This window comes from Gossypium raimondii, chromosome 12, assembly GCF_025698545.1.
Source record: "Gossypium raimondii isolate GPD5lz chromosome 12, ASM2569854v1, whole genome shotgun sequence".
NCBI lineage: Eukaryota > Viridiplantae > Streptophyta > Magnoliopsida > Malvales > Malvaceae > Gossypium > Gossypium raimondii.
The window spans coordinates 11,263,687-11,273,358 of NC_068576.1; the positions used below are offsets into that span (position 1 = coordinate 11,263,687).

General features: G+C 37.1%; 1 protein-coding gene across 2 annotated transcripts; it reads right to left on the minus strand.

Moving 5' to 3' along the window:
- Window positions 1-299: 299 nt before the first annotated feature.
- On the minus strand, window positions 300-2,827 carry LOC105763284 (SCARECROW-LIKE protein 7). 2 transcript variants are annotated; one of them, XM_012581438.2, is made up of 2 exons: window positions 2,669-2,827; window positions 300-2,561 (listed from the first exon to the last, which is right to left on the minus strand). In XM_012581438.2, the coding sequence occupies exon 2, from the start codon at window positions 2,525-2,527 to the stop codon at window positions 683-685; it is 1,845 nt and encodes a 614-aa protein (XP_012436892.1). In that variant the 5' UTR covers window positions 2,528-2,561; window positions 2,669-2,827; the 3' UTR covers window positions 300-682. The 2 variants fall into 2 exon arrangements, with proteins under 2 accessions (XP_012436892.1, XP_012436893.1); XM_012581439.2 differs by having other exon boundaries at window positions 300-2,566; window positions 2,669-2,823.
- Window positions 2,828-9,672: the final 6,845 nt, after the last annotated feature.

Consider the following 9,672-nt stretch of genomic DNA (forward strand, 5'->3'; position numbering starts at 1 on the left):
TAATAAATATAGAAATGCAATGAGAACACATCATTCGAGATTTATTTTGGGTCAAAACCTATATTTACCTTAAATCTTTCTCTTATGGAAATTCACTCTTTTATCGACCCAAACATCCATTTATCACAAGAGATCGGAACAAGACTCGACTTGTAATGGCACAATCGAAGATGTCCCGTCGATTACTGCTGCTCTTTCGAGTTAGAGAATGACAAGAGAGAACTTTATTTGCTTGTAATTTTAGGGGTTAAAAAAAACATTGACACCCAAAAAGTAAAATCTTAACAAAATGTGAAAAATTTACAAATCCGAAACAACACTTCTAATCATTTAAATGTTAATGAGGCAAACAAACTGCCTAAATTTTACAATATTTCCAACAATCTAACATTATTTGAATCGAACACCCTTGACACCTAAGGGAAATGTGCATCTCTCCACCACTTTCATTCCCCATATATTACAATTTTTGTCATGCTGAAACTTCCAAACCCAACAACTAATATGGTAAAGAAAAAGAAATTATCAGAATAAAGATGATACATGATAGAAATAACCTAAGAAGCTTCTCAAATATTGCACTTGAATTTTCACCAGAGCTGTCCCATTCCACACTAGAGAAAAATGACCAGGTGGAAAACTTTACATCATTCATTACCAACAATCCCCTTAATCATCATCATCAACGCCACGACGAAACTGTGAGTAGAGGCACCTCTTTCCAAGCTAATGTCAGAAATCCAGGTTTGGATTCTATCAGTGAATACGAAGAACTGTAATTATAATTCCACAACAGAATCTTCGCTTGACTTATCGCGTAATGGCTAAGGCTTACCGTTTCAAAACCTGCACTTTCCATCAATACCTTCCATTGCTCTTTATCTTCCATCCGTTCCCTTCGCTTTTCTGCTTCTTCTGCTCCAATAATCGCCCCGATTTTCCCACCCAGTAACTGTCTCTCAACTTCAACTCTCTCCGGTGAATCACGAGGTAAGTTCGGTTCCAACGATTCGAATACGGCCGTGTAATACCGCAATGCATTCTTGAATCGGTTCACGAACCCCACTCGATTTAAACTCGCTTCATACTCGCCCAATGTCACGATTTTGGGGTTCAATGATTTAGCCAAACAGAGAGCTGCTTCCACGGTCACCGGAGTGGCATCTAACAAATTGTATAATTGAAGCATGAAATTTACAGCCAATACCTCATCATTATCAACTCGGAAACAAGACTCCTTCAGCTCCTTAATCGGAGTTAGAATCGGTTCGAATTCAAAATTCAAATCCAGAAGCTTGGCAAAGTCGCGTAGACGGTTACCGGTAGCATAAAGGGAGGGAGCTGGAGATGATCCCAAAACCGGGGCAGGTATACCCGAAATACGAATTCGGGTGGGTTTTCCAGCTGACCTGGCCGCTAGAGCTTGCAAAAGAGCAGCCCATTGAACTCCTTGAACAATTCCAAAGTCCACTATGTGAATCTTGGTTGCTCGCTCAGTAGCTTCGAGAATCGCTTGATTTGCCGTTAAATGAGCGAACTTGGAGTAAGGGCAGGCGTCGTTCAATACTTTGTAAGAGAGAGTGAAGTCCTCCGACGTCGTTTCGAGCAGATTCAATCTTTTCTCTGCTGGAAGAGAGACTCTGCTATAGAGGGCTTGGGTGAAGTAAAAAGCCACTCTTTCAGTTGGATCTCCACGTTCAGATACCGACTCCCTGAGTTCAACCAGCGATTTAATCGCGCGTTCAGGTTCTGAGTCGGAGAGTCTAGCACAGTCGAGTAAAGCTTTCAAAAGCGGGGGAGCTGACTCGATCTTGGTGGAATCAGCTGAGACCCCTGTGGCGTCGTTTGTGAGTGGGGTCTGGCTCGGAGGACTGCTTGCTTTGGTTTCTTTAACGGCTACATGAGGAGGTGGTGGTGGCGGAGGGGATGGGGATGGGGACCACGTCGGTAGCTGGTGCTGAGGCTGAAGAGTAGGGCTAAGGTTTTTCTGTGCCTCGGTTGGGAAAATGACTCGGTTCAGATCAGACGGCGTAGGACACGCCACGCTGAGACGATTTGGGCAAGCACTAAATGGATCAGCACCGTAAAGACCAAAATCAGCATTGTTCTGCCATACTTCACAACCAGACGGCAGATTTGAACTATCCGTTGAATCCCCACTGTTCATTAAGCAATCCATCCATTCGTCGGTGTCAAACTCACCACCCGAACCACCACCAAAATCCGGGAATCGAAACCCACTCGAATGATGATGCCCCATGTTAGGGAACTGAAACCCTTCTCCAGTATCACCCTGAAATAGGTCAGTGAAACCTGGACCCGAAAGCCCGTACCCGAGAATGGGAGAGTTGGAGACGCCATGGTGGGGGTTGTTAGGCCAAGGGTTTAAAGTAACATGACTGACACCAAGAAGCTGTTGCTGCTGGTGGTGGTGCTGCTCTTGTTGTTGTTCTTGCTGTTGCTGTTGCTTTATAACTTGTTGAGCGATTGCCATTAGATTTCCGCTATCCGCACACATATATGCCATTCTCCGGCCAAACCTCGACGGAAAATCGTTTGAACTGCACTATCATAACCCACAATTAACAAAGAAAGGATCAGCGAAAGAGTGAATTTTTTTCCAGTTTTTAAAGCATGAAAGAAGAGAGAGAAGAAAGAGAGTACATACAAAAGTGTAGGCCCAACGGTAACTGAATCAGAAGGTCTACAAACTTGGATTTTGCTCAAGGAAAGGAGAGAAAGAGAAAGAAAGCAATTTGGAGAAGTGCAACTCTAAAGAACGATACCTAGAACAGTAGAAGTAGGGAGCGCTGAGTAGAGTCCCTTCAAATGAACAAGTGGGACCTTATATCATATAGCTGCTAAGCATAAAGACAAGTTGATCCCTCTTTATTTTAAACAAAATAGAATGAGAATTTGAAAAAAATATTAAGATTTAAGAGGGCTAATTAGTCAAAAAAGGCTGATTTTAAAAGTTAACTACCTCGCTTTTTTTTAATTCAGAGAAGGATAAATTATACTAATAATTACTTAATTTTGGAGTAGTTGATAAAATAGTTACTTAAATTTTAATTTAATTACTCAATTTTTGAAAATTAATAAAATAGTCACCACTAACCATTTTCCGTTATAGACGTAACGAAGCTACCATTTTACGTTAGATACTTAACGGAGCTGCCATTTTTCATCCCCTATCACTGCTCTCCCATCCATCTTCCTCTTCAACATAATCCATCCCCCTACTCTGATTCTCTCTCCCTCTTCCCTACCATCTCTCCTCCTACTCTAATTCTTTCCCTTTCCCCCACCGTCCCTTTGCTAACCCTTTTCCATTACTTTGATTCTTTTCCTCTCTACTTTTGGCATTTCCTTTCCCCTTTCTCTCTCGCTTGAAGGAACTAAAACTTCGTTAATCAGACAACTAAAATGTTAGTAATAATAAAAGTAAGGAAACATCTCTCCCGTTTCTCTTCCATTTAAGCTTGATGTTATTGCTTATTTATTTCTTGTATCATTTGCATTATCTGGGTTTCAATTCCTTTTATTACATTAGTTTTTTTTCGTTACAAAAGAGTTACTGCTTTGATTCTCTTTCTAAATAATTTAAATCTGTTGGGAATTTTTAACTGTTTGGTTATCTTTTCTTATCGTTTTTTCCCTCATGGATTCCTTTTTTTTTTTAATTTGCATTATAGGGTGTTAATACTGTAAGAGTCATTACATTTGCAGTCAAGGTATTGGTATTCAAACAGTATACTTTGTGTATAAATTGACAATTTTTTATTGTATTTTTGCAGCTTATATTGTGAAAGCTTTCATGGTTTAGGGGTAGTGAGAGAATTTGAGGATAAAAAGCACATAAAAGGGAACCCTTTTCATATCTTTGTGTATTCTGTGATAAGCTTTACTTGAAGAGGATGGTATCTTGTAAATTCTACAGAATAAATGAAAAATTTTAAATCTTTTAGTTGGCATGGTTGATAATTTAATTAACAATGTAAGATGAGATAAATGAAGTGTTTAGAAAATAAAAACCAAGGAAGAAGCTGAAGGACATGAAGACCAATCACAATCAACAATTTAGGAATTAAACCATGGTTTTGAGGAGAAGGCTATGAAAGTAGATGAGAGAGTTTAGAATATTGTGCACTCTGGAAGCACCAATTCTCCAAGGCTGCTGCCATTGGGGCATAGGTGCACTTAGAGTTAATTTGTAACTACATGACACAAGCGTCCCAATAGTTTCTAGAGATTGAAAACTCAGATGCAGAGGGCTTGGCGATGGGGTGATAATTCAAAGGATGAAAGGTATCGGCCAAGCTTCAATCCTGAGGTTTTGGCAAACTAAAAATGCAAGTGGTACCAACTCTAGTCCAAATCTATGGTATATTAGACCAAACTCTTCCACTTCTTTCTTTGCTTATTTCTAAGTTTCCTCTAATCAGTCATTTTGTGTATGCATTTTCTATGGTTGTAAATTCGTTGGATGGTGGGGGGAGTGAAATAATCAGAGTAGGGGAAAAGGGTTAGCAAAGGGACGACAGGGAAAGGGAAAGAATCAAAGTAGGAGGAAGGATGGTGGGGAAAAGGGAGAGTAATGGGAGAGTAGTGATAGGGGGATGGAAAATGGCAGCCCTATTAAGTATATAACAGAAAATGGTATGTAACACCCCAAACCCATCCTAGACATTATGGCCGTATCTGGCAATGTCACACGATAGTGTTTTTGAAACCTCGTTGTTACGATGAAAACATTTCATGTTATTATATTTAGTAAACCTTTGTTAGAACTTAAGAAGTCATCTTTATTCATTTAAAACATTTGTTTTGAAACATCCCTCATTGCGGAAGCTTTAATAAAATAGTCTAAGTGATAATACGTTTAGAAAATACTTTAACTTTTTGAAAACTGAATTTCCTACGACCAGTAGGTATAAATCCATAAAGTAAAATAAATAAATAAAAACCAAAAATTTAAAACCAAAGTCCCAGAGGGTCCTTAAATTACAACCTAAATAATCAATAATAATCAAATCATAAATCGTAATTGAAAACCATAAAGTCCAAAAACTACTGTGGCCACCGCTGAGTCCTCCGTCACACCGATCCGTCTAAGTCTGGGGATTACCTGTGCACATTAAACAAAAAGGGTGAGTTTACGTAAACTCAGTATGTAATCCCACAGAAACAAACAAACAATCAGTATTCACAATGCACAGTTGAACCGTCTTGGGCCTAAGCCCTTTTCAGTATCAGTGACAATTTGGGCCTTAGCCCATCTCAAGATCAAATGTCAAAATGCAAGAGGGCCTTAGCCCATCACAAGATGTCGAGTGATAACATTTATGCAATAGCAAAATCCTACCCAACCAGCCTCTACACACCATCTTCGTCCAACCTTACACTCCATATGGGGATATAATCAACCCACCCATCCTTACACTCCAAGTAGTACAAAACAGTAGTTTGCAGCTGAGCTGCCAGTAAATTAAGCTTAAAGCCTTTCAGTACACTTCTTCCAAGTAACAACCCCCAACCCAATGCAATGCAACATACCATGGATGATATGCTATTATGCAATTTCAGTACATATATTCAGTTCAAATATTAACATGCTCAGTACAAATATCATTTAGTCAATTTCACACATTTAGGAGTCTAAGTAGCGCTTACTGACCTTACAGTAGGTTCACAGTCGACTTGGGTGACCCGTACAACCTTAGAAACGTTTCAGTTAAAATGGGCCCACACACCTGTGTGTACCCACGTGGCCCACTCGGCCCAAATTGGCCTTGGCCGTGTGATCCACTTTTAATGTAACCCATGCTAGCTAAATATTCATATATGTTTCCACTATTTACTAATATGATCATTCAAAGCTGTCTACTTGAGTCATTGTCACTAAATTATTTATAACTTGAGCTACCGAATTCTGAATTAAGATCTGCTTGATTTTTTCGAAACTAGACTCAAATACCTTTCTACCATAAAATTTTCAGAATTTATAGCTTATCAAATAAGTACATTAAAATCTTTAAAGTTATCCCTATTCTGTTATTTGACAGCTTCAACCTTTCCTTACTAAAAATTATTTGTCTCTTAGTACGAAATTTGGATGATATTTTCGTTTGTTTCTCTTGAAAGTAGACTCATTAAGGATTTAAATGTATATATTTAAGCCCCTAATTATTTTTTTACAAATTTTTATGATTTTCCAAAGTCAGAACAGGGGAACCCGAAACCATTCTGACCTTGTCTCACAAAATTCATTATATCTCATAGCTTACAATTTCATTGCTTACAATGTTTCTTCCATGAAAAACTAGACTCAATAAACTTTAGTTTCATATTTTATTTAACCTCTGACTCAATTTCCACTATTTTTTTTATGATTTTTCAACATTAGACTACTGCTGCTATCCAAAACTATTTTAGTGTAGAATATTGATTTCCAAGTTTATAACACACTTATTTCCTTTCTCTACAATTTTTCGTATAATTTTCTCTTATTCTCTTATTTCTCGATAGCAAGCAATTTTGACTTTTTGTCGAACCCTATTTTCTACGTTACTGGTACACACCTGGTATCGATTCGCTGTGTAAAGTAACCTGAGCCTTTAGAAACCTATATTTGACCAATATATCCCTTAATTAATCACTTGATTCGTCAATCAACCAAATATCCCCAACATAAAAGTCGAGAAACTAAACCAACGACGATTCAAAAACTTACCGCGACGAATTCGATAACCAGTCGTCTCCACACACTAGAATATCCGCTTAAACCTTTGAACAACACCTAAATGAGAGTAAAAAAAACTCTTTGTTAACTACCTAATCGAAATACAATAACTAAGGGGGAAACTTCCACTTACCGAAATAGATGAATTCGAAAGTTGCACCCAAAGAGATGACTCGCAAAAAAAATACAGAAACGAAAAGAGAGGGAAAGAGAATAAACAAGATTCGGCCAAAGGGGAACAAAAACCAAAAGTGAACAAGAAGGGATAAAACACGACAGAGAAACAAAAGTCTAGCGTCAGAAAATTTGTTGGGAAAAGAATAAATTGAAAAATGATAAGGAGAAAATCTTATTTTGATAACTTCTCCCCAATTATCTCCTAAAAACAATCCCTATTAACCCACTAAAACACAACTACTCAGCAGTCTAGTTTAATTTGAACTCCACCACGTCACACGCCTCAAACAAAAATTGATTCCCCTGCTTGCGCAGGGACTCGAACATAAGACCTCTTATACAATACTACTCCGCTTAACCACCAGACCAGCAAGCCCATTCTGATAAATTTTTACCAACAATCAAATAAAAGCCTACTGAACGAGAGTAAGGCCTAATTTATTCAAAATACCAAAATTTGCCCAAGCGAAGGCTTGAACTTGGGACCTCCTAAACACTCCCAGAACTCATAGCCACTAAAGCTGTCAGATATTTGTGTCATATTTTCATAACAACGAAATTAGAAATTTTGGGGCGTTACATGGTAGTTGCGTTACATCTATAACTAAAAATGGTTAGTGGTAATTGTTTGTTATTTTTTAAAAGTTGAGTGACTGAATTGAAACCTGCGTGACTGTTTTATCAATTACCCCAAAAGCTGAGCGACTGTTGGTGTAATTTACCTTTTAGAGAATTAAGAGGCATTTTTGTCTAATGGTCATTTTACCCAGCAATCCCAGCAATCAAAAAATTTAAAATGATTCGAAAAATGTAACACCCCTTACCCGATATCGTTGCCGGAGTCGAGCACGAGGCATTATTTATCTTATCTTACTAATTCGAAGCATAAAAACTTGTTTTGAAAATAAATTTAACTATATACAGCAATCTGTCCAATCACGCAGTAGTTACTAAATTAATTATAAATCGAGCTACGGAACTCGAAATTTAACTTCGTAAATTTTCGCTGAAACTAGACTCATATATCTACTTACCATAAAATTTTTAGAATTTTTGGTTCAACCAATTAGTACAGTTTATTAGTTAAAGTATCCCCTATTTCACCACCTGACTGTCCTGACCTGTTGTCACTAAAAATAAGTTTTCTCACTGTAGGATTTTCATATGAAGTTATTACTTGTTTCTACAGAAAATATACTCAATAAGGAATCTATACATATAAACTAAAACTCATAAATATTTTTGCACAATTTTTAATGATTTTCTAACTCAAAACAGGGGACACCAAAAACTATTCTGACCCTGTCTCACCAAAATTCACATATCTTAAAATATAAAATTCCTTTTACTACACCGTTATTTTTCCATGAAAATAGACTTAATAAGATTTCAATCTATATGCCATTCACCTTCTAACTCATTATATACTATCCTAGGTGATTTTTCAAAGTCACGTCACTGTGCAGCCTGAATTTTGTTTCTTTGCAAAATTTTACCCCTTTCATGATGTCCATGCATAATTTATCACTTAGACTCTTATAACCACAAACACCTTCATACTTAACCATTTTAATAACCATTCATAATCAAATACTTACACCTCATTCTTTAGCAAAATCATAATTACAAACATGTAAAATAACTAAGTCCCTATACATGCCATAACTCAAACGTGTTTCATCATAAAATATCGAGCAATTGTTCTTGATAGTGTAGACGATCTCCGACTTCTTTAGGATCCTTGAAGCAGCTTTGCAATACTATAAGAGAAAGAAAAAAAATAAAAGAAGTAAGCATTAAGCTTAGTAAGTTTACTAGCAAATAAATAACAACATTAAACAGAAATAATTAAACTCAAGTGTCTATATCTCTAGTTTACTCTTTAGTTAATATCATTCTAGTTCTCTTGCTTGTTTACTTAGTTAACTCGTGATCATAACTTACTCTTCCCTTGCTGAAATGTTGAGTATCATTTGATAATATAATAAATTCTTAACTCTTATAACTTACCTGAGCTTGTCATTTATGCTCATAACTGAACTTTCATGAACATGATTCGTTTACTAGCCCGTTGAGCTACATTGGAATAATAAGGATACTCGGGTCACTTTGATAATAACATGCCAAAGCCATGTCCCAGACATGCTCTTACATGGGATGTTCTCATGTTGGTACCCATGTCATGTCCCAGACATGGTCTTACGGGGGACCTCTCATCTCGGTGCCAACGCCATGTCCCAGACATGGTCTTACATGAGACCTCTCGTCTCGGTGCCAATGCCATGTCCCAGACATGGTCTTACATGGGACCTCTCATGATCTCAAGGATGCCAATGCCATGTCCCAGACATGGTCTTACAAAAAAAATCTTTTACAACAGTTAAAATTTCAAACGGCTAATTACATTTTCCCCCAACAGTTATTTCATTCTTTATATAAACCCTATTTATTTTCTTTTTTCTTCATTCAATCATATTCTCTCAACTATTTTATTCACAATTTTTTCATTCAATTTCTCTCAAATTCTGTGACAAAACCCTAACCTTAACTCTAACAGAGAATCCCATGATAAAATTTTAGAACTTTAAAATTTTGGGATAAATTTCAAACATCTCATCTTGGGAATCTTGGATGGTCATGGGCTTCTACATAATTTTTTTAATCTTTCCCTCAATTGCCTATATAAAGAAGGTTTTTCTCTCTTTACTCCATCAGCTCACTTGCCCATTGTCCCTTAGAAAAAAACTATTTTT